General features: G+C 48.3%; 2 protein-coding genes across 2 annotated transcripts; one reads left to right on the top strand and one right to left on the bottom strand.

Annotated features, from left to right (window-relative positions):
* The first annotated feature begins 248 nt into the window (after window positions 1-248).
* On the top strand, window positions 249-21,658 carry LOC119391171 (lethal(2) giant larvae protein homolog 1-like). Its single transcript, XM_049415178.1, has 7 exons — window positions 249-425; window positions 3,043-3,239; window positions 6,264-6,380; window positions 6,949-7,100; window positions 10,317-10,543; window positions 21,070-21,486; window positions 21,616-21,658. The coding sequence occupies exons 1-7, from the start codon at window positions 298-300 to the stop codon at window positions 21,656-21,658; spliced, it is 1,281 nt and encodes a 426-aa protein (XP_049271135.1). The 5' UTR covers window positions 249-297.
* A 1,072-nt stretch (window positions 21,659-22,730) lies between these two features.
* Window positions 22,731-24,311, bottom strand: LOC119391170 (tigger transposable element-derived protein 4-like). Its single transcript, XM_037658845.2, has one exon. It carries the CDS (start codon window positions 24,309-24,311, stop codon window positions 22,752-22,754), a length of 1,560 nt encoding a protein of 519 aa, XP_037514773.1. The 3' UTR covers window positions 22,731-22,751.
* Between the last annotated feature and the right edge of the window lie 447 nt (window positions 24,312-24,758).

Here is a 24,758-nt window from a genome sequence, read left to right as displayed (position 1 = left end):
CGGTGAAGATATTTTGGAATCTGATATAAAAAGGGCTACAGAAACTGAAAATGTGATTTTTAAAAGATCGATTTTTTTGCCATTTTTCGCGATACGAAAGCCGCGTCCCTTCTTAAGTAAGAAAACATGGAAAACATGTAAGAATATATGATATTTCCTGGGCTGACTTTATGCACACTTAACATACAATGGCTCTACTAGAGTCAGTAGTCATACGTAATATAGGGTTTGAACTGTATTCATGCCCACCTCAATATTTCTTTTTGTGCTTGCACAGACCTGGCTGCATCGGGTGACATGATGTCTCGCCGGAAGTCCTTCAAGAAGTCGTTGCGTGAGTCGTTCCGTCGTCTGCGCAAGGGCCGCTCCCAGAGGGGCCGCAAGGACAAGTCCATGACCAAGTCGCCGGAGAGCCGAAGGCCCAGGTGCGTCACTTTCGCAGCACACAATGTGCACGTGATTCTCGGCTGTCCACTTGCACGTCACGTTACTGTGCAAGTTAGTAATCAGCGAAGTCGTGATTTCCGAATTCAGTTGGCATCAACATGGGAGCCTAAGGGGAGACCCAGCTCTTCAAAATGTCTTTTATTTCTTGATCGATTTTTATAAAACTTGCCGAATTCGTGTATCTGTGTGTGCCAATTTCAAATATGCATTAATTTTTCCTGTACAATAGGTGGTTTTTAAAACATAAAACATTCGGCGTGCTTTTGGTGAGCGAAATTTTTCTTAAACTGAGAGAGTTACAAACTAAACCAGCATATCACAAAAATCTGGAATACAAACTATATGTTCTAAAGCAAGAACGGATGTTCTAAACCCATTTGAACAAAACTTACGATATGTTGAATACTTGCAAGTGAGTCGATGTCACACTGAAATTTCACTCATGAATGTTCAACATAAAATAACCTTTGTTTTAAAAATAAAATTTTAAGGAGCAGGGTTCCCCCTAACGTGCTGTGAAAATGTTCAGTAGGGTAGAGAAGCATGATGAATAACAGTAGTGGCTTTTATATCTGTTTATTGTTCAGTCAAATTGATTGTTGCATTGGCAGTGCATTTTGTTTAACACAATTTAGTGTGATCACATCTGTATCGGCTTAGACCATTAGGGCTGTGTGGTCAATTTACAGTGCTCACGAATTGAAATATGACATGAGAACTTTTAGTACAGTCGAACCCATTTATAACGATCCCACGTATAACGATCTATCGGTTATAACGAGCATATTTGGGTGCACTTACAATTTTCCAATGCTAAACATTGAAGCTGCGTCCACATATAGCGAACATTTTTCAAAGCCTCCTACTTTTACAACGAACACTTCAGACACGGTCGCGGTAAAAATATGGCGCATACGAAGCGAAAAAAAAAAAGTTAAAACAGGCCTTCTAAAGCGTGAGAGGGGCGCGCGCACGCGCAGGCCCCGCTCCAGTTTACTCGCGACTAAGATATCCCTGATCAGCGAGCACCGCACGCAAATTTTGGACGCTGCGAGCGAGGCCGCTCACTTTCGAGCCTTTTCTTCAGTGGCAGAATGGCAGTGAGGAGAAAAAAAAAGGAGGCAGCATGAAGCCTTTCGGTCAGCTTTCGCACGGTAACCTTTACTGATGCTGTTCTCTGCAGCTACGACCGCCTACGATGAACCCTTGGAACGCAAGAAGGCATAAAGGTTCACTGCGTCCCTAAACTCGTCGACGCCACAATGTGCCGCAAAAGGTCGTCCGTCTTTTCGGTAACTGTAGAGACCCGTCGATCAGTGATAACGATTTCCACGCGATTGCGGCGATGCCTTCGTGGATAAGCACCAGAAAAGAGCGAAGGCGAGGTGGCAGCCTTCGATGAACTTGCAGTTATGACTTATAGTCGATAACCTTATATCACAGTCATCTGTAGATATCTGCTCGGCTGCGCGTGTGGCGTACGCCGTACACTATGCGGATCGACGGCGGCACGAGCGCGCCATGCTGCCGTTCGCAAGTTCGCCGCGTCGTGCGAGACCGCTTTAAAGTGCGCCTCGCTTTGTTGAAACGGAAGTAGCTCGCAGTTGTTGAGCGGCGCGGGCACCGAGAAACGTCGATGTACTGACAGCGAGCGTATACTGCGTGTTTGACTAGGTGAGAACTCAAGTGCGCCGCACATCGTCGTGCAGGGCCGCGAGAGCATCGCGGAGACGTAGAGTGCGCGTTGCTTGCAAAATGCTTGTTTTCGCCACGTTGAACGAACAGGCTACTCGCCGCACCCGTGCACGGTCTGGAGTGAAGCAGGCACGAAGAGCGTACAAACGCGTGCATACGGCATACAGCAAGCGGCCTGGCAATGACTCCGCGAGCCGAGTAGGGGACGCGCTGCACGCAACTAGCCAGGGATGATCGGCTCCACAGTACTGCGCTTACGGTGAAACGGTGTCAGTTCACAGCAAAGGCGGGTAATTCACTCGTGAGCACGTAGCGGGTGTCGCGAAAAGGCTTAGCTTGTCACCAGAGGGGTTGGGTGCATTTTATTAAAGTGCACCAGTGCACAGAAAAAAAAAACGGCTTGGCCGCTAAGCGCATGTTTTTAAAGGCGAGTCAATATACAACGAACTAATGATAAAGCGACCACTTTTTGCGTCACTTTCGAGTTCGTTATAAGTTGGTTCGACTACAAATGGTATGCATAGTTGCTCGAGATAACCGCATCATGCCGCTACGAATCTGGCCACTAAAGGTAATGTTCGCTCTGACGTAAGTGTCAAAGCTGCTCGAATATGACTCAAACGACGATGGAGATGAAAGTATGTGTATTACTTAGCACTTAGTTGTTGCATTGCACTCCTTGACCACTGTACGTTGCGTACGATAGTGTGTTTAGAAAACGTAGATGGGTGCGTCAGCGATGTGGCATTGTCACTCAAATTTGTTTTGTGCGCTGGTCTCACAATCTTGAGAAATTTTGCTGAAGTAGGTTAACTTGTAAGAAGGGTTTTACAAAAGTGGGGCAGTTCTGTGGGCGCAGTCAGTGTTGCGTTTTAGTGAAACGCACGAGACGTTTCGCAGGAGAGGAGAGGAAGAAGGCAGCACGTCTTCTGCGGTGGCCAGCCCTGCATCTCGACACAATGAGTCCGCCATCGACCCCGGCTCACCCCTCTCGGAGGCCAAGCCCGTCGAGCGCCAGGTGGAAGCGCGCTCCACGGACGACGCCCTTTCATCCATGGTCCGGTGTCTGTGCTTCTCGAGCAGCTTCATCCTTCACAGTGAGTCCGTGGTTGCCACGACCTGTTGTTTCCAGCTTTTCTTTCTTCCATTCTTTTCACCCCCTGCTGTTATTTGTAGGGGATGTTATTGGTGGTGTGGTTGTGAGCTACACGTAGACCAATTCAGAATTAAATTTTTGAAGCTGTTAGGTCCGACAAAAGTTTGGGAATTGCCCTGTAGATTACCGTAGGCACTCTGCAAGAAATTCCTCAAAAAAAGTAAAGAAGGAAATGCCTGTGCTCTCCCTCTTTCTCATGTCTGTCCCATTTCACACTGTACTTCGCGTATATGTACTACAGTCAAACCTCGTTACAACGAACACCACATTAACGAACATTTCAAATTAACGAACTTTTAAGAAATCCCGTGCCGACTGCTTATAGTTTCAATGTAAAAATATTTCACTACTACGAACTTCAGAATAACGAACATTTCAGAATAACGATCGTTATTTAATTCCCGTGTAATCATAACAACACCTCAGTACTACGAATTTATATCCCGAAATGCGAGGATTCTTAGATTTCAATGTATCGGTCATGGCAGTCGGAGCTGTAAGGTAGCAGACGACGCAGCGCGAAGAACGGACGCCCTCCCGCAAAAACCTGAGATGGCGCGGGAGGAGAAAGACGCGGGCGGAGAACTTTTCTTTTTAGGGGCGAAGCTCCTTAAGGCGGCACCCGTTCGTCCCTCGTAGTCGTAGTAGTGCGTAACCAGTCGTAACGCTAGTACCAGATCTTGACCTCCAAGGTGGTGCCGGTGGGAGATTTCTCCTGTGCGTTGTTGAACAATAAAAAATTCGCAGCGTGCGCGTTATCTAAAAGACGAATTCTTCTGTCTCTCATTCCCCATTAGCAGCCATTGGCATGTTCCAGTAGGAAACGTTAGTAGAAGTAGAAGTGTGTGTTAGCTAAAAGCCGACTTCTTCTGTCTCCCATTCCCATTAGCAGCCATTGTTTACCTCCAAGGTAGTGCCTGGTGAGATTTCTCCTGTGTGTGATTAAACAATAAAAATTTTGTTCAAAACGCCGTTGATTGATGAAATAAACCAACGAAAGACGCCAGATGTTTTGTAAGAGCAAAACGAAAGAACGCCAGATGTTTCTAAAGCAAAACGAAAAGATGCCAGCTGCTTAACGAAAGACGCCAGATGTTTTCTAAAGCAACGGTCTTCTAAACAATGAAAAATCACAGCGTACATGTAAAATTAAAGGGAGCTGCAAGTCGTCATAACTCATCGAACCTTTAGTATAAACGCGCCCTATCTCACGTCGGTGATGATGTACTGGGCAGAATTCACGGAAGATTCACGGTTTACCGATGAACCTCCGCAGCTTCGCCCACTCATCATCATTCACTCCGTGGATATGCTGTGATTTTTTTTCCCCTCCGTTGCGGAGGCGACAACGCATCAGGTTATGTGAAGGCCCAACCGCATGCATTGCACGCGACTTTCGAGTGAAGGCGACTGCGACGAAAGGGCTCCGTCGCGCTGTCGCGATGGGAGCACCCACATGTTCGCGACAAAGTGTCACGGTTGCTCGATTGAAAACTATTGCGTGCACGCAGGCAAATTACGAAAAAGAATTACAGAGTAGATAAATGACAACATGCCATATTTATTATTGTCTTGTTTGAGATAAGGATGCCATAAAAGCGTTTCATGACATTCTGTTTTCGCAATCTTATGTTTAACCGCGACAGTAGTATCTGCTGTGATCCCATGGGGCGCCCGGAAGCGTAAGCTGCCTACGCTACGTCGCACTTTGCAAACTGCGTTATGTTGGGGTTAGTCCACGAGGCGCATCTCGACAACGTTTCCTCTTGCTGTCGTAGAACGTTTAAGAAAAGCCGCAGTGCCTCACATCGTTGCTTCGCAGAGAGAAGGGCTACCTCACACGACGACGATGTTGACACTGCAGCAAGCTACCACGGAAACATCAAAACGAACCATCGATCAAAATTAACGACAAAATACAGCCGCTGCCTCGCTCTCCGCGTGAGGTGGGGCTGTAAAGAAGGTAATCTATAACTTGCATTCCTTGAAGTACGCGCCGATTGGAAGCATCACGAGCAAATTGCAACCGAAGCGAGGGTCAGAGATGCTGCCATGTTGCCGGATATCGTTATGCTCACTTCCGGGCGACAAGCGATGTTTTCTACGAGACCTTCAAACGTAGGCGGAACGAAAATGCGGACGGTCTAGAATCGTTCGTGACGCAGAGTTTGTGCTGCACATGTCAAAAAACGATCACGGACTATTTCAAATAAACTTGCCTTGTCTGACGTTCACGTGTGCATTGTTGTGAGAAACGAGTTCAAAGTCGTACCGTTGCAAAGGTAGGACGTTTGCGTTACTGAAATTCTATTGTTACGGTAAATTTTGGGGCTTTCACCGTAACGACCTTTCATAATAACAAACATTTTTCCGCGGTCCCCTGAAGTTCGTTATACCGAGATTTCACTGTATATTTTCTCATCTGTGACCTGCACCCTCAACAAGGATTCGCACAAAATTTTCTAAAAATGATTGCCATGAAGCTAGTTTCGTTGCATAGCCGTGAAGCGCTGCCGCGAAGCGACCTTTGAACACCGGAATTTGTGTTTTTCAATTTGACTTTAGCTCTATAGTTTTTTTATTTTTTGCGGGAGTTGTATGTGGGAAAAAATTCAGTATTCCAACATGCTCTGAGCTCCTTTTCTTTAGGAGTAACTTTGTAATAATGCAACCATTGAAATTTCTGTTTTCATCTTTCGTTGCAATAACAACGGAGCAGCGTTGTTGAAGCCAATTACGCACAGAAAGAATGAAGATCTAGTCACAGAATGCATCATCTGAATTCAGCTTGAAGCAGTTATTAGTCGATGCTTCAGAAAAATGCGAAATATTTGTAGGACCATATGGTAAATATCCGACTTTCAAATTGAATTTTTGAACATTCACTGTTGGAATTTCTGTTTGTATGTTGGAACACTTGCAGACGTCGAGTTCTTAGCAGCGCTGTCTCATTCTTTCGTTTCAGATGCAGCGACGACACCAACCCTCTGGGCAGGCACCAACTCTGGTGCCATCTTTGTTTACACCCTTGCCTTCCCCCCCAGTGACAAGCGGGACTCTGATCCAGTTCAGTGCACCCTCGGTAAGCCCTCATAAAACGCTTCTTTTGTTTGATGAAAGCAAGGTGTACTGCGTGTTCGCAGTAGTTTGTGAAGCCTTCTTGTCTGAAGCCATTGCATATGTCGTGTGCCTCCGTGATGTCTGTCTGGAACAAAATTTTAATTGAAGCTCGATTTGGCCTTTGCGCTGGTTTGTGTTGCGTCATCCTGTCTGGGGCCTCTTGCATTGCGCTAATCGCACGCAAAAATAGAAAGACTTAAAATGTTTGCAGCAGAATCTCTGGGAGGGGGCAACCACTGTCATTTACCGAATGCACGAGAGGTGGTGCCCAATACCACATTGTGGGAAATGCAAGGTGCTGCAAGTATGGAAATGTTCACTCAAAGTGCTGTTTTTTGGGAAAAACCAGGTGCTTCAGTGGGAACCTGCACTGACTGTTCCAAGTCCTTTCCCTCTGAGATTTAGTGTGCAAAGTAGGTGTACTTCAACATGTGTAGATTTCACTTCGGTGCTTATCGGAGAGAGAGAGAAACAAAGGGGGAAGGCAGAGATGTTAACCAAGCACGTGCTTGGTTGGCTTTCTTGTGCAGGCAAGGAGATCCACCTGAAGCACAAGGCCCCCGTGATATCCATTCACATCATTGACGCTCGTGGCTACCCCATTGCGGACCCATTTGAGGAGGAGCCCAAGGGCCTGGTGCCACCGCAGAGGGTACTCATCTGCTCTGAGGAACAGCTGAAGGTAACGTTCTGGTGCAGGTGTGATTGGTGTTGCAACCCTCTTTTTGATAGGTTCCTGATCGTTATACTTGATTGGCTGCTGCATTTTGTGCTGTTTGGCACAAAGCTAGCAGACTTCCACTGAATACGCATATTTTGCTGTGTCTTAGAGTGGGCATTGGCAAACACTTTACTGCCTTGCACGTAAATGCAGATTACGTTGCTGCAAATTGAGCTCATCCAGTCAATGAAGAAGAGACCTTATTTGCGTACTCTACCCTTCCTAGCCCCACATCATGGTGTGGCCATTGCTAAAGTGCCAGCCACAAGAGTTCCATCTACTGAGAGATGAAACATGGGTGCACAATTGAAGTATGAAATCATTAACACTAGAGGCAGCTGTTCCGTTTAAGCAGCAATCCTGCTTAAGGGGGGACGCGGCTTTCGTATCGCGAAAAATGGCAAAAAAATCGATTTTTTGAAAATCACATTTTCAGTTTCTGTAGCCCTTTTTATATCCGATTCCAAAATATCTTCACCGAAAACCGCGTAGAAGTGATATAAAAAAATTGTTGCGCCTGCTGAGGTGGCGAAAATTATTGGGGAAATCGCAAAAAAACACTGATTTTCAAAAAATCATAGCTCCGCAACGACGCCACCGGGCGCCGATATCTTGGGCTCATCGGAAAGCGCATTTCTCCGTCTTTAAATTCCCCGCCTCAGCTGGCTCCTCCCTTCGAAAACAAGCGCATAAAAAGCAAATGTTCGAAGGTCCTTTCGAGCCCTCCGATTGGCCGTGTCCGCCATGTTGCCCCAGCGCGCCTCGCCATTGGTCCGATGCTCGCTCCGGGAGATCGTCATCTGCAGCTCGTGCGTCTCGAGCTCACGGCTGTCGAAAGTCGCGCTACTTCGTGGCGTATTCGCAATCGCTCTGTGTTCACGGCTCGACGATAACTTTGAACAAGAACTACGTTTTAGTTTGGAGCTACTAGCGGAAGCTCGGTGGGATTACGACGGCGCGCCGCACTCGTAGCGAACATCGCAAACGCGCGTCGCGGACCGACTCTCTAGCTTTGACTCGTCCGATCCGTGGTTGGAGGTTCTGCTTATGCGCACTTCGGACGTCGTGACGAAGATGATCGCAGGACGACTCTTTGTACTCGCGACCACGCATTACGTACTTTGAAACATCGGGCACCGCGGCCAGCGCGTCTACTGCTCGGAGTCGTCACTAGGCCTAACTACATCGGGCACCGCGGCCAGCGCGTCTACTGCTCGGAGTCGTCACTAGGCCTAACTCCGCTCACGGCGTCGGCACGCGAGACGAACCTCGAACTTTGCGGGCAAGAACAACGCGTTAGCGGACTCGCGGCAGTGTGCTTCTTCGCAAGGAACGAAGCGCTTCCCCCGCCGGCTCCTCGGTATAGCGGATGGTCATTTTACGCATCGGCAGCGGACCCCACGGCCAAGCTCGTCGCGCAGCGGGCGCCCGTCGGCGTCCCGAAATGCGAGGCCAAACACGTTGTGCGCATATTTTTCGTCGCCGCACCTAGGCATATTGCGCATCGTCACCGAATGCTGCCACCCAGCACATCGCGTGCAGACTTCCCGGACTATGCGGCCGAGCACTTAGTGGTGAAATAAAGCACTGGTGATGCAATTTAGGCGCGCTTGGGGCCGTGCTTGGTATCGCCGTAAGCGCTCATGAATCATCTGAAAAAATAAAAGCCACGCAGAAAACCGTGTCCGCGACCGGGTGAATGATGAAGCGCATCGCAGGCGAGGTTTACAAATTAACTTGACGAGTGAAACAGGGAGATGAATTCATATCTGCCCACTTCGTGTCTTGAATAAACTGCTAAGGAATTCCTATTCCACCAATGTCTTGGCCATAACTGCCTGTTATTTAGGAGGAAGGGATAGGTTGTCATGATGAGAGCCGCTCTTAGTATCCTATAAAAATGATTCAATGATCAATTGCAATCAAGGCTGTTAATTATGTTAATGAGAGCATGAATACAAGAAAGCTGGCAAATCATCATAGTACATGACCTACTTGCATTACAATATCTTGTTTTTTGTCATGTCTATTACACCACTTCATAACTTCGTTTAAAATTCATGCTACATGTTCTTTGTATATCAGAAAAGGATTTTAAGAAAAAAAAAGAAAACAAAGGCACAACAGATAAAAGGCCACATGTGCAGGAGGTCCAACCTTATAAAACACCTCAAAGATCACAATCTTCTTGTGTTTTAGAGAAGCAAGGCACCTCAAGCTAAAGACAGGGCACTCAAGAAACTGCACATTACGAAGGACCCAAAAGATTACGACCCCAGTGCCTTTTGATGAAGTAATATCGTTGGTACAACTTTAAAAGCCGTTTTCTCAAAACGACTTTTCTTGCTTCCTGCTTCGCTTGTTCCGCTGATTTCTCACTGACCGCTGGGTCTATTTCAGTTCCGTTTTTGTTCTATATTCCTTGAAGCACAGTTCAGGGCGTGACATTCTTGCTTTTTCAGTATGGCCTTTTGATAATTAGCTATTTGACGAGTTGCACAAAGCCTCGATGCCTGTTGCACAGTCACCTCATGAAAAATGAAAACTAAAAAAAATTTTGTTGCAAATAAAAAAATCTAAGAATGTCATGCCCGCAATCAGACATCTTAGAATGCATAGCACTTTGAACGAGTTTCCTATCACATTTTTTAAGCGAGTCAGACTCGGAACAAGAGCAGAAGGTGAAATATATTGTACATCAAAAAGTTGTAAAGATATATTCATGAAATTTCTACAGTAGCATTAAAACAACATTTCAAATAAGTGTGCCAATTTTCATCAAAATCCATGAAGAAATAAGAAAGTTGGTACCGAAAGCCACGTCCCCCCTTAACAGATTTCCGTTTACTGAGAGTCTGCTGTAGTTGTGCCGTTATTCATTATTCGTCAGCTTCTTCTTGACACGCACATGTTCTCTGTGTGACCCGCTGCTGTGGTTTAGAGGTGGTTGTGCTCGACTGCTGACCCCGAAGGTCATGGCATCGAATCCCAGCCGCTGTGGCTGTATTGCGATGGAGGCGAAATGCTAGAGGCCCGTGTGATTAGATTTACATGCACGCTAAAGAACCCCAGCTGGTCTAAATTTACGGAGCTCTCCGCTACGGCGTCTCTCGTAATCATATGGTGGTTTTGGGACGTAAAACCCCAACAACCATTATGTTGTCTGTGCTGCTGCAGGTTTTCACACTGCCCAACCTGAAGCCCTTTGGTAAGCTAAAACTGACGGCGCACGAGGGAGCTCGGCTGCGCAAGGCGGCCATAGCACGCTTCCAGAGCCGCAGTGACCCTGCTCGCACCGAGTACTGCCTGGCGGTGCTCTCGAACTTGGGTGAGGTGGCACTTCACTCGCTGCCCGACCTGCGCCGCCAGATGCTCGAGGCTTGCCTGCGCCGTGAGGACATCAAGTGAGTGCACCATGTCTGCAATGATTCTTGCGTCGTGAGCTGTTTGCGCAGTACTCTAAGGTTTGTGCCACGGAGCTGGCGACCCATCTATAACCCTGTTGTCCTCCCCCCATATCTACCTGTACTGTTCAGGATAGAGCACCACGATATCTAAAGCTTGAGACGAGAAAATTTTCATTGCAGTGAAATATTTTCACATCCCTAGAGAGTGGCCCATCAGATTCAATGCATCTTGTACATGTGTACAACAGTATGTCACTAATCTGCCTTCCTGAATTACTGAACACTGTAAATTGTTCGTGTAAAGCCTGCTCGCTTCTGAAGATACATGAACACCCAAGGTTACCTTGCTGCTAGTGCTCTCTCAAAGAAGCTACTGTTACTGTTAGAGTTGCGCTGATAGTGCTATCTAAACTGCAGAGAGCAGCAGTGCCGCGAGATTTTTGCCACAGGAACTGCTAGCAGTCAAACCAGAAAGCGAGGCTCCTACTTCTCGGTTCAGCACTCATTGTGTGCACATTGAGTATGCACTTGTTTCCGTTTTCTTATTGCTTTCTGTATATGCAATCATGGCCATGCTAACCAGCAACCATGCTACCAGCAAAAAGTAACAGTAGTGTTGCAGTTAGAGTTACCCGGAGAAGAAAAGTAGCCCTGTTAAAGTTGAGTTTCAAGAAATTTTAACTTCTTGCAGTTACTGCCAATAAAGTAACTTGGTTATTTCTTCGTTAATGCTAGAACAGTAATTGAAGTGCCGCAACCACAAACGAAATGTTTTTTTAGATTTATGTTCATCGTAAGGAGAGATTGTTGCCCTTCTGCGATAAATATATACAGTCGCCGACCGTTTATTTGGACTCGGCGGGAACCGCTGAAAAGTCAGAATAATCGGGAGTCCGAAAAATAGGATTCACCAGAAAAAAGCACTTTTATTGACCCAGCGGCCGGAAAAAACTTGTTAGTGCGCGTCTGTACACATGTACGCTTACGCGCGACCAAGTCGGCCTGTATTTCAGCCAATGTTTGGCCACCCCTGCGGGTCGGCAATAGCACTGCAACAGCCTACGCTAAATCCGCATTTGATGGCTGTGGTGTGGGAGGTGCGTCATCACGTCAGTCACTGTCCACATGTGCTGGTTCGTGTAGCTGACGGATGATCTCATCGCCCAACTTGGCGAAAACTCCCAAGCAACTTCCACCTGGTAAATAATCGCCGCTTTTTTTTGCCATCGTCAGGGCCTTGTAGTTGCCGCGTTTCTTTAGTTCCGACGGCGCACATGGAACGGGCAGCGTCGGAGCAATTTCAGCAGATCAGGCCTCGCACGAGCAGGACACAAAGCTCGGGATGCAGATCAGGCCTAGCCACAGAAACATGAGAACGCAAACCCTCACACACCAAAAGGAAACGATGTTGGTCTAGTTGATGTTGCAGCGCTTCTGTAATCTGTTGTCGTACTCTACCGTTGTCAGAAAGGTACTCTCTTCGTCCGAATTAGGATCCGTGTCGTACTCGTACGCGCTGTCATTCGCCTCAAATACAGTGGCTAGAATACTAGAAGTGTGATCACCGCCAAGCGGCTGCAATGGGAGGTAGTGAAGCCGCCTTACGATGTTTCCGCTAGGTGGCGCGCGCTGTCGTATACACGTCAGGCTCTCAGGCTGAACACGTTGTTCAACGCTGCAACTCGCCGGTCAAACGTGATTCTTTTGCATGTTTACGCTGTTCTTTCGTGCTGCATTTGCTGGTCGGGCAGCCTTGTCATGTTTACGTTATGTCTTTTGCGGGGTGTGTGCCACAAGCAGACGTCAGAGCCACTGTTTTGTGCCCAGATGCTCAACTGGGTAGAAATCGTGCAAGCAGAAGCATTCATTGCTTGGAGTCCCGAAAGACGACCATTTGTTCCATCAGTGGCAGCGTAATATACCAAGAGCAGACAAGCCTTTGGAAAAGAATGCTGTCGTTCCAATCGCCAACATCCAATCGAAAAGCTATTCGGCATAATTCGTCAGTTATCCGCGTGCAATGATCATCCCACATCGACCCAGTTCCTTACTGCCGTGAATTCCCTTAGCTTTTACAATTTGGTAAAAGCAGCAGGCACGGGCAACTGTGCAGGTGACATACTTACGTCATTAGTTGGAACTGATAAAGTGGCCATACAGGTCTACAATTTACTGGACACTGGAAACCTGGACGAATGTTCAAGTCTACTACAGGCATCGACTCCCCTTTCTGACCATGTGTATCCTGTGCAAGTCAGTGACGGAAGACTGGTGTACTATTTGGCCGGCTATGTGGCACGGAGGAAAGTTATGGCAACGAAATGCCGGGACTGTTTTGAGCAGCTGCTCACATCCCTCGAGAACGCAGATAAGGATCTTGCGTCATTCACAGCATTCTGTGATGTTGGAGGGCTTTCGTACCTGTCACCGGAACTATTTTCATTTGTGGAGGCACTGGAGGACACATTCACATTGTGGTTCAGTTATAATAAGCTCCAAAGGGACACTATAGTTGAACTTCCTAACTCAATGCAGACCGTACCATCCGTAGGGTGCGACTTGCACAAGCAAGATCTGACGCGCAACATATAATCAAGTTTTTTGTTCTCACACGGCTTCAGTTCTTCACGAAACCTCTAAACAAACAGAAAAGTTCTGCAAGATAAAAGCACCTCAAGCTTCGAAGAGCGATGTTATGTGCATCACCCTGTAGTGTGCTAGCTTTCTTCCCTACTTTGATGCCTCCCACTTTAAATAAAATCTGTGAGATGAGTGAAATGCTCTCCGATTTTCTGTGCAGTTGTTAATTGAAATGTATTTCCACTGTGAATACTCAAGAATAATTAAATCCTTAAGAACTATCTCATGCAAAATGTTAAGTATACTGTATAACAACATGAAGAAAATGAATATCAATGTCATAGTAGCATTTTTTCGTGCTTCTTGAGGTTGCGTATAACCTTGTGAAATGGCAATCCCCTCAAAATGTTAATCGGTTACATTTCTCAGCATCAAGGAATGATCACAAGCAGTGGCAAGCTTAGCTGGCCGCGATGTTTGCGAATGTAAAGCTTCACTTATGATACTGTGCGTACAGTCATACCATACGGTTATAGTGTTTGATAATATCTGCCGCGACTTCCATTTATTTATGAGACACTTACGCCCAGCAATATAGTAGAGTGTAGTAAATTTACGGCACAAACAAAAAACCATATCCGCCACAAATCAGCCTTGACATGGCAGCTTCGCTGCAGCGAGCCGAACGAGCGACGTGTAAGCTACAACCAGCGCCACCTACACAGCGCCGGTCGAGGCATCGGTGGAGAGCGTCAGCGCAGGCGGCGCGGTCTTCACACTTCCCTATTCTAGCCACTGTACCTCAAACGCCGCACAGAGCCGATTCCAAGCTTGGCTTGGCTTGGCCTGCTGTTTGGCCGTGGTAGCTGTTCAATGGATACGTGACTGGCTAAAGCCAAATGGCAACTGTTACGTGTAGCCAACAAACATAGCCTTCGAGATCGGTAACTTCTGCGTGGATTTTTTGACACTGGCACGACCTCCAGTTATAGCCAGTGCAACATTTCAGTGCTGGCAACCTAGTAAAAATATCGCAAACATTGCTGACAGCTTGTTATGGCGTTCAACGTCGCACTCTATCAGCCAGCCGGAGTCCGAAAAATCGAACGGCGGGCTGTGGGGCGTCCGAATTTTCGGTCGTGAGTTTACATTACTTCAATGGGACGAGTGGCGGTGCCGCGAAGGTGTCCGAATAAACGAGCATGTCCGAATTTTCGGCGTCCGAATAAACGGTCGGCAACTGTATAGCAGCATCATCCACTTCTGTTGTTTTACAGCGAAAGCTGTTTTATGAGATCACAACAAGGGCCATTTTTGGGGCCGTAATTGTCCGCCGCCGCTAGCATTTGTAACCACTATTCTGGGAAATAAGAAAAAAACGAAATAAAAATAAAATATCCAGGATGGAACGAGGTTCGAACCTGGGCCCTCTGCGTGGGAGCCCAGTGTTCTACCTCATAGCCATGCCGGTGCTTGAAACTGCTTTGCAAAAAGACCCTATAGAAGCTTCACGTCGGGAAGGAACCACGTTAACACATGTAATGTAGTGTGATAGAAGAGTAAAATAAACAAGCAGGCATCACGCAATACGAATACGCAACGAGTTGGTTGTTGAATGCTTGCAACCAATTACAAAGGGCTCTGCCATAATTCTTCATCGTCATTAGCCACAGCATCAACCAAGTGCACATAATGCCTTACAGGTGTTAAGCGGGTACCACGGTTCTCCGCAGAATGACGAAAAATTGCGTAGTGGTTGCTTCCCTACTTCATAAAAATTATGATGATTTATAGCGTACAGTGGAACCTCGATTATACGTCCCCCGGTTTTCCGACGACCCGCATTTTACGACGAATCAGTTTGGTCCCGGCAAAACCCCCATGGAAATATTGTATTTAAAACCTTGGTTATACGGCACAATTTTACGCCATTCCCGCATCTTACAATGGCTTTTCAATTCCGTCCGAGAAAAAACACCACCTTTATTCGAATCGGACGCCGACAAAAATATTCTCAAGTGCAAAATAAGAACTTAAGTTTCCCTAGGTTGTCGATTAGAAAAGTAGAGAGTGAGACAGTATGCCTTCTTAGAATGGAAAATTTATTTTCCAGGCAGTTCATGCACTTCTGTGATTCAGTTTCCCTGATTTTTAAGATCGCTTCAGGATATGCCTCGATCGCGTGCGTATCCAGAGTCGTTACCTAGACAAGCTCTATCTGGTACACGGAAAAGCTCCAACTGGCCGTAAAGCACATCTTTGAGATCTGGGTATTTTCACGTTTTCGGTCCGTGGAAACTTTTCGTGGTTGACATCCAGCTGATCTCCTGCATTTGTTTGCAGCACTCGCAGTCACAGGCCTTGAGCACGCTAAAGGACGCGACGCAGCTATTTTCACAGTGCAAAATAACTTTCGCTTGACATGGACGTTCATAATAACAGCGGGACATCACACAAGGGACTTCACAAGGGAACAAATATGATGCGCACAGCTCAGTCACGCACGAAAGTATCCTACGCAAACTCGTGCTCCGTCGCCATTATGTGATGGCGATGACACTGTGTCTGACTATTCTGACGGGAGGCTGTTGCCGACGCGGTTTCGGTTTCGTTTTCATGTGCAGGCACTTCTCAGGCTCGATTTATCGGGAGAAAGATGCGCGTTGGATTCGATATTTTAAAGTCAAGAATAACGACTCGCTCACACTTCATTTAACAAAGTAATGCTGCCATTAGCTGCCATTTTCAAAACTAATTTAATCTATCATCCTTGGAGAACCTCAGGGTCGTGTCATGGGCTGTTGAGGCGGTCTCCCCCTTTTATTGCGATAGCAATTATATGGACAGTCTCGGCTGGATTTTGCCGTCGCCGTCGCCGCCGTCATGCACCGTATATGTATACGTATGTATATATATATAAAGGCCCCAAAGAAAAATAACTAAGAAAAATGCTTCCGAAGCGCGGAATCGAACCAGGGACCTCTTGTTCCGCAGCGAGCGGCGCTATCCACTACGCCACGAAACGCAGATCCTCCACGTAGCTAACGGCGAGCGTTATATACACACCATTTAGCGCTGGACGGACTCAGAGACAGGAGGCGATAATAAGCGTTTCTTCATTACCAGCGAGGTGGCACTAGGAGCCCGACGGGCGCATTTAAAAGTCGTCGGCGAGCTCGCTCGCTTCTTCTTATATTTGCGCATGGGAGAAGCTTGCCCTTCCGCTGTCTGCTCGCGCGGTGTTTTCGTGGCGAGGGGTAGAGGAATGTTTCACGCTTTCGCCGTGATGTCCGCGCTCATGTTACGGCGCGTACGAATGTCACTCGAGCTCAGGGACGCCGCTAAACGAACAAACAGAAGATGAGCGCGAACTATCAAGTGTCACAGCTCGGCACTTGAAGCACGCTAGTTTCCTTCGCTGCTTCGGCCGCCTTTGCAACAGAAGCGCTGTTCAAACTGAGAGTATCCATTGGCGAGCCTCACTTCGTATAGCATTAGTTCCTTGCTATCGCATTCATTGCTTCGCCCTTGCGGCGAAACTGTGACTTTTTTGGGCAAAGCTGTCTACCACTGCCAATATTTTCAGTTTTTCGATTATACGACGCCCGGATTATACGACGGTTTTGCGTGGTCCCCTCAAAGTCGTAAAATCGAGGTTCCACTGTAGTGGGTTGCTCACAAGTGCACAGCGGCGTAGCCAGAAATTTTTTTCGGGGGGGGGGGGGGGGGGTGGGGGGGGGTTCAACCATACTTTATGGATGTTCGTGCGCGTGTATATATACGCCAGCAAAACTGAAAAAATTTCGAGGGGGGGGGGTTAACCCCCCCCCCCTGGCTACGCCCCTGCAAGTGCACTTCTATTGGTTGCCAAGGAAGCCCATAAGGCTCCCATGATCATTTCCTCAGGGTCTCAATAAAGTTAATTCCCTCTCTCCCTCTCCTTCTCACATTAACGTATGTTATAAAGCGTGGTGGGAGAGTTAAGGGGGGACGCGGCTTTGGCATCGCGAAATTTGGCCAAAAAATCGATTTTTTGAAAATCTCATTTTCACATTCTGTGACCCCTTTTCTATCTAATTTCGAAGTTTCGTCCCTGAAAACGGCATAGAAATGACGTAAAAATTTTTTATCGAAGCTAGGGTGGCGATGAATTTCACGGAAATTGCGAAAAAACGGCGTTTTTCGAGCCGCGATACCTCCGCAACCGCGTAACCTAGCGCCGCCATCTTTGTCTCTATGGATAGCGCGATTCTTCCGTTTCAAATTTGCCGCCTCGGCTGGCTGAACCAGGCAAGAGCAAGCGCACAGCAAGCCAAAGTTTAGAGGTACCAAGACAGTTTCCGATTGGCGACGCACGTCACGTGACTGTATGGCGGCTCCGCATTGGTCGTCCGTGCGGTCGCTTGTAGCAATCGGCGCAAAGGTCGTCTGCTATATATGCGCTGGCGGTGCTGACGGGCCGCTTACTGTGAGCGTTTTCAACTTGTTGCGGCGTGGTTTCGAGATCGCATCGCCCTGTGATAAGACCGGCGCTCGTGAGAGAAAAACGTTGTTGTCCAGTTTGGCGCATCGCAGTTTTGAGATCGGTTCCCACATGCGATCATGGACCGGCAATAGTTCAAGAAGAAACACAAGACTGCGCAGCGATTTGGTGCTCGTAAGCCGAAGCCGCCGATCGTGAAAAAGAAATTCAGTCCGGCAACTTCTGCGAGCAGCGACGACGGCGCGTGGCACGACGAGGACTCGCAGCCGAGCACAAGCACGCACGGAGCATCGTCCGCGAGCATCGGCGAAACTGTTGATATGCCGTGGGAGCAGTGCTTTGTGCTGTCGGAGGAAACATCCGTTCGTCGTTCCGCGCAAGCTGCAGACATCGCGGATGCTAAGCCTAGCACTTCACGCGAGGATGTAGACATCGCGGATGCTCAGCTAAGCACTTCGCGCGAGGATGTAGACATCGCGGATGCTCAGCCAAGCACTTCGCGCGAGGATGTAGACATCGCGGATGCTCAGCCAAGCACTTCGCGCGAGGATGCGAGGTCGTCTACCAGCACCACCAGTAGCACGATTCGGGCCCGATTAGAGCCTCGTTTCGTGTCAGCGGAGGCATCTCGCAAACGCGCCGCGGCTGTTCAGGAGTCTCTAAGAGCAGTGTCTGCGACGGAGCGCAAGATGTCATTGATGGACCAAGGGGACGAGAGTGACATCGAAACGGAAGACGAAGATGAGTTTTTCCTCGTGCAACGCGCGGCCCTGAATGGTCTGTTAGGCAGTGCCCTGTGCCCGCAGTGCAAAGAGCCGGGACTCAAGATGAAGCACGGAACTAAGCACGGGTTAGCAGTAAAGATGGTGCTCACCTGCACTGCTTGCAGCGCAGACGCGAAAAATGCGTGGTCGTCGCCGCGAATGGAAAGCAGCAAGTCATTTGAAGTGAATATTCGGGCCATGCAAGCTATAAAAACGATTGGAAAGAGATCAGCTGCGCTCAGCGATTTTTGGTCAGTGATGAATGTATCACATAGGGAAATTCACCACAAGACTTTTCAAAGGCATCTCAAGGGGAAATTTCGGCCTGCTGGCGCAGCAGCTGCAGCAAATGTGTTTTCCGACGCTGTTGCAGCCGTTCGCGATGTGTACAGCCAAATGGAGGGAACACCCACCAAGAATGTCACAGTGGTGTACGACGGGACGTGGATGACACACGGCCACGCGTCCCACATCGGCGTGGGCACGGTCATTGAGTTCTATACCGGACTAGTGCTTGACAGTGTTGTCCTGTCAAATTACTGTCATGGATGTGCTGTGGGCCCCAAAGAAAGTGACGATGGCTACAGTGAGTGGAAGGAAGCGCATGTTTGCCAGAAAAACACAGAGGCAAACTCTAGCCAAATGGAAGTCGAAGCAGCCCTCATACTGTTTCGGCGCTCACTAAAAAAAAATGACCTGCGTTACACAACCATCGTTTGCGATGGCGACAGCCGCACTTTCTTAGCTCTGTGTCAGGACCAGACTTATGGTTTTATACCCCTGAAGAAAGAAGATTGTACCAATCATGTTAAAAAGAGGATGGGCACAGCCCTGCGGACCATCGTCACAAAGAGCAAGAAAGACCAACCTATTGGCGGAAAAGGTGGCCTTACACAAAGTTTGATCAAGCAACTGACTGACTATTATGGCCAAGCCCTTAGGCAGCATGATGAAGTGGAGGATATGCAGCGAGCGGTCATGGCTACATTCTACCACACCACTTCGACTGACCAGGATCCACACCACGAACTTTGCCCACCAGGTCCTGATAGCTGGTGCAGACACCGGGCTGCAGAAGCTAAAGGTGAACCACAGCCACCCCATAAGTACCACCTGGGACGACACGTTGCTGCTGCCCTGCTGCCTGTGTACCAGCGACTTTCGGACCCACAGCTTCTTGAGCGGTGCCAGGGCAAAAAAACTCAAAATGCTGCCGAAAGCCTGCACTCAATTATTTGGTCGATTCTGCCCAAAGAAGAGCATGCCTCATTGATAGCTGCAGAAACTGCTGTCAGTGAAGCAATCTGCAGGTATAATGCTGGGAACCTCCATGCCTACACCCAACTATGCACATCTCTTGGTCTCCAACCTGGACGCCATGCACTTCGTAGAGCAGCCGAAAAAGATGCCATGCGGAAAAAAAAGGCTGTGAAAGCTCATCAGGCTAAAGGTCAGATGGCCAAGCGACGCCGCACAGCAAAGGACACTAAGGACTACAACCCTGGTGCCTATTAGGCATGTAAACGTGACACAAAACTTTGAACCTCGTTTTCTCAATACCGTTTTTTTGGCATGTAGCTCAGCTCGTGGAGCAGATATCTTCGCAACTACTTGACAGATTTTGATTCCGTTTTTTTTTTTTTTTTTTGTAATGCTCCTTGAACTGTGCTTCAGGGGGCTGCGTTCTTATTTTTTTAATTTAGCCTTTTAAAAATTTTTGGTAGGGTTTCTTGTTTGTAGTGCAAATGTGCTCATTGAAGTATCAGTGGAGAAAACATGAACGACAATTTTTAGTGTTGCAAAAAAATTATTTTGAAAACGCAGCCCCCTTCAGCATACATTCGCCTCTGCACACAGTGTTTACCAACTTTTTATGTCATTTTTTAAACTCTCCAGCCGCTCCACGAGGTCCAGTAATGAAATTATTTGTTTCTCAGGAAGTTTTCGTGATATCATCTTGAAATTTTTATGGAAGCATTATGAGGTCATTCTTAGTCTTTGTGCCAATTTTCATCAAGATCTAACCAGAAACAAAAAAGTTCGTTCCGAAGGGCACGTCCCCCCTTAAATAATGACCGGGCGTCACACAACACAAATTACGTAACTAGTAGGTCATTTAAACCTTCGAACACATTATAGAGCGCTCAGCCATAATTCTTCATCGTCATGAACCGTCGCATCAACAAAGAGCACATACTGCCTTACAGATGGTACCTCGCTTCTCCACAGAATGACGAATAATATCGTGGTAGGTGCTTCCCAAATTCACAAAAATTATGATTTGTGGCATAGTGGGTGTGTTGCTAGTGTTCTTGTATTAGTAGGCACAAGAGAGTTCATAACGGGCTCTAGAAATACTGCTCTTCCAGCTTTCGCTGTGACTGTGCTGTTCTTTCCACGCAGGCCTGGCAGGTTTTTTTTTTTTTTTGCTTTTTATTTTATAAACAAGACGTCGTTGTTCATTGGATGTAGCCATATACGTTTTAGCAATTGTGAGGGAGTAACATTGTCGTTATATAATAAGTGACACCATTTCACTTACAAGTTACTCAAATGAAAAAGTAGCAAGTTATAGTTAGAGGTTACCTGACGCAGTAATGGGCCGGTGTCAACGCATTATATGTAACTAGTCGCTGCCCGCGACCATGCACACATGACTAAATTTTTGCCATTTTTCTCACCCTGCCCCGATACAGTGGCATATGCAGTCTCGTGTTCACCAAGGACGGGGAGGGCTTCTACCTGAGCTCTCCATGCGAGTTCGAGCGATTCTCCTTGTCGGCCAAGCGAATGGTGGCCCCCCACTGCCAGGTGGACCTTCCTGAAGGGGCTCGACCTCAGCCCCCGCAGCCCCAGGAACCCCAAGGGGGCAAGGAAGAAGAGAAAGTAGAGGCAGCAGCGCCTGCCGCGTCGGCCACCGAGGGGGAGGAGCCGAAGGAAGCCGACAGCAAGGCCGCATCCACCAGCGAAGCCAAGCCCGAGGAAGCGACGGAGACGGCAGAGAAGAAGCCTGAGCTGTCCTCCTCGGCTGCCACGTCCCCGACGTCACCAAAGGAGGAGTCATCAGAAGGCGGCGATGACGACAAAGGTGGTCTGGACTCCCCGCCAGACAGGTTCGTGCGCTGTTTTTGCAGTGATTTGCTGTTACAAACTCTTTTTGGGCTTAGAAAATGGGTGGGTAGTAGGTGCTACCTTATTCCCTCACGGTCCGGAACCTTTACCCGCCTGTTTGTCTGTTCCAGTCTGAAACTAAAGAAAAGCAAAGCTCAAGTAAAAGAAGTTTAATTATACAGTAAAAGCTCGTTAATTCGGATTTCTAGGGACCGGAAAAAATGTCCGAATTAACCGAATGTCCGAATTATCGAATGGTCAAAATAAACACAATAAATGCACGAGTTTTTTCAACATACCTTTACTTAACAAAGTAATCGCGGATGCTTGTGTTTTCGAGCAGAAATTCGCGCGGACACAATTTTTCTGAGCCCCTCAAGGTGCTCAGCAGCTCGCATGATGTCTGCAGTACCACAAAAGTTTCACCCGTCATCCACGCTTTTCGGTTGGCACGGTAATCCACGGGAAGATTGTTGATGTTCTTAAAGCAGCATGGCTTTTGAACCTTTCCGATAACGAGAAGCGGCAAGCGCTCTGTTCCTGTCACGTTGGGGGATAAAAGTACGGTTACTCGTTCCTTGCTTCTTGCCGCCGATTGAAGGATCCCCTTTCATCACTCTTCATCACTTCTTGTCGGGAGAGCCCGTTATTCAGAGCACGCAAAATTTCTACTTTGGTGGTGAAGTCCTTGGCTTCTTACTTGGGCCGCTTCGCTGGCGTTGCCATCGGCGGAGAGTGCGGTCGCACGAGAAGTCGGCACAAAAGCACCAGCAACGATCAAGCTAAAGGAGCCGTACTGAAACTTTCCTCAATAAATCGGCGATCAACGATGCAGCACACCAGCGGGAACAAAGCAACAAAACCCACACGCGAAAAAAAGGCGTTCAACCAGTCTCAATCCAAGCCAAGTCAATAATTGATGTTCATGGCGATGCTGCGTTTGAGCTTCACTTTTGTTCCGAATTGTTCTTTTTTCGTTTTCGAGCCTCGCCAGCGGCCCGAAAGTCGCCGAATTATCCGATTTGCGGTCAAATCTGTCCGAAATAACGAGCGCCCAGTCTCATAGAGTGATGCGTATATTTACAGGGACCAGATGAAGTGTCCGAATTAACCGATTTTCCGAATTAACGAGAGTCGAATTAACGAGCTTTTACTGTATTAAGTAGCGGTACAGTCGCCGACCGTTTATTCGGACTCGACGGGAACCGCTGAAAAGTCCGATTAATCGGGAGTCCGAAAAAACGGATTCACTCGAAAAAAAGCACTTTTATTGGCCCGATCGCCCGAAAAAACTGTCTATGCGCGTCTGCACACACACACGCTTACGCGCGACCACGTCGGCCTGTACCTCTGCGAGTGTCTGGCCGTCGCTGTAGACAGACAACAGCATCGATATGGCCTGCGCCAAGTCCGCATTTGATGGTTGTGGTGCGGGCGGCGCGTCATCGTCGGAGTCACTGTCCGCCAGCGCCGGCTCACAGACCTGACGGACGATCTCGTCATCGTCCAACTCTGCGCAAGGCAAAACGGCACTGTCGATGTTCGCGAACTCTTCAAACGTACCCGCCCCCACATCGACCCCGCTAGCACGGAGGTCGTCCAAAATGTCCGCTGCTGCGGTAGGCGGACACTCAACCGCGGGGTTCTGGTCTGTGGCACTGTCCTCAATCCCAGTCATAAATCCTGCGTGGCGGAAGCAGTTGTGGATCGTTTCCTGAGTCACTGACTTCCAGGCATCGGACAACATGCTGATGGCCGTCAGAACATCAACGACGTAGTTTTTGTTACTGTCGACGCATAACAGCATACGATTCAGGAGGCGCGACCGGTAATGAACTTTCAAGTTTTTGATCACGCCCTGGTCCATGGGCTGCAACACGCTTGTCGTGTTAGGCGGCAAAAACTCAACTGTCATAGCCTTCAAGTTGTCGATATGCCCATGGGCACCGCAGTTGTCGACGAACATCAGCACCTTGCGATTTTGCTGTTCGTACCGGCGGTCGAGCTTGCGAAGGTACTGCTCGAAGAGGTTTTGCGTAATCCACGCCTTCGAATTTGCTTCATACCACACAGGGAGTGATTTGACGCCTTTAAAACATCTCGGATTCTTTGATTTCCCTATTACGAGGAGTGGAAGTTTCTTCGTCCCCGTCATGTTGCCTCCTACAACAACTGTTAGACGCTCCTTGCTATGCTTCCCCCCATGACAGGGTTCGCCAGACAAAGCTAACGTCTTGTCGGGCAGCATCTTATAGAAAAGTCCAGTCTCGTCACAATTAAAGACGTTTTCTGGTGGATGCTGGTGCAGCAGTGCGCACAGCTTGTCGGCGCGGTAGTTGGTCACGAGCGTTTGGTCGACGGAACCACTCTTGCCGCACATTCGCTTGAAGGCCAGGTCGTACCTTTTCTTAGAGTTGCGCAACCAGCCATCACTGAACCTGCAGCCGGTAATATCCATGCGCAGGGCGAGCGTCTCTGCTTTCTGTCTGAGCAGATCGCCAGACACGGGTATATTCCTAGCCACCGTGGCACCCAACCACATGTTCAGCGCCTCTTCAAGCTGCGGGTGGCTGCCGTCCCAGAAATTTTTTTGCGTACCCGCAGACGCTTTCTCAGCTGCCTCCAGGATCTTAGCCTTCTGCTTGAGGTAGTCCGAGACGGTTTGCTTGGAAACGGAAAATTCCCGAGCAACTTCAGACTGAGGTCGGCCGCCTTCTACCTGGCGAATTATCTCCGCTTTCTTCGCCATCGTGAGCGTCTTGTAGCTCCCACGTTGGCCGCGTTTCTTCACTCCCGACGGCGCAGCAACGGGTGGCGTCGGAGCCATTTCAGCACGCCACGGAACACGCAAGAGACGAGAACACAGAGAACAAGACGAACCAGGCCTAGCCGCAGAAGCAACTGACTGACACCACTGACATGCTGACACACGCCAAACGCCACAGCGAACAGACTCCGTAGGTGGCTTGGCTTGGCCGCTCGACTGGCTAAAACAAAAAAAAAACGTGTCGCCAAACATAGCCTTCGAGATCGGCAATGGCGATTTCTGCGTGCATTTTGACAATGGCCCGACGTCCATCCATAGCTAGTGCAGCATATCAGTGCTGGCAACCTAGCAAACGTATTGTTAACGTCGCTGTCAGCGTGTCATGGCGTACGGCGACGCATCCGGTCAGTCAAACGGAGTCCGAATAATCGAACGGCGCACAGCGGGGCGTCCGAATTTTCGGTCGTGAGTTTACATTAGGTTCAATGGGGCGAGTGGCGGTGCCAC

The sequence above is a fragment of the Rhipicephalus sanguineus genome, chromosome 4 (assembly GCF_013339695.2).
Source record: "Rhipicephalus sanguineus isolate Rsan-2018 chromosome 4, BIME_Rsan_1.4, whole genome shotgun sequence".
Taxonomy (NCBI): domain Eukaryota; kingdom Metazoa; phylum Arthropoda; class Arachnida; order Ixodida; family Ixodidae; genus Rhipicephalus; species Rhipicephalus sanguineus.
The sequence above is the reverse complement of the archived record's forward strand: the minus strand, read 5'-3'. Positions and strand labels throughout refer to the sequence as shown.

Coding starts and splice junctions, on each gene's coding strand:
- LOC119391171 (XM_049415178.1), top strand. CDS start 298: ATGATGTCTCGCCGGAAGTCCTTCAAGAAGTCGTTGCGTGAGTCGTTC. Junction 3,240..6,263: donor GAGCAGCTTCATCCTTCACA/GTGAGTCCGTGG, acceptor CTTTCGTTTCAG/ATGCAGCGACGACACCAACC. Junction 21,487..21,615: donor CTGGACTCCCCGCCAGACAG/GTTCGTGCGCTG, acceptor TGTCTGTTCCAG/TCTGAAACTAAAGAAAAGCA.
- LOC119391170 (XM_037658845.2), bottom strand. CDS start 24,311: ATGGCTCCGACGCCACCCGTTGCTGCGCCGTCGGGAGTGAAGAAACGC.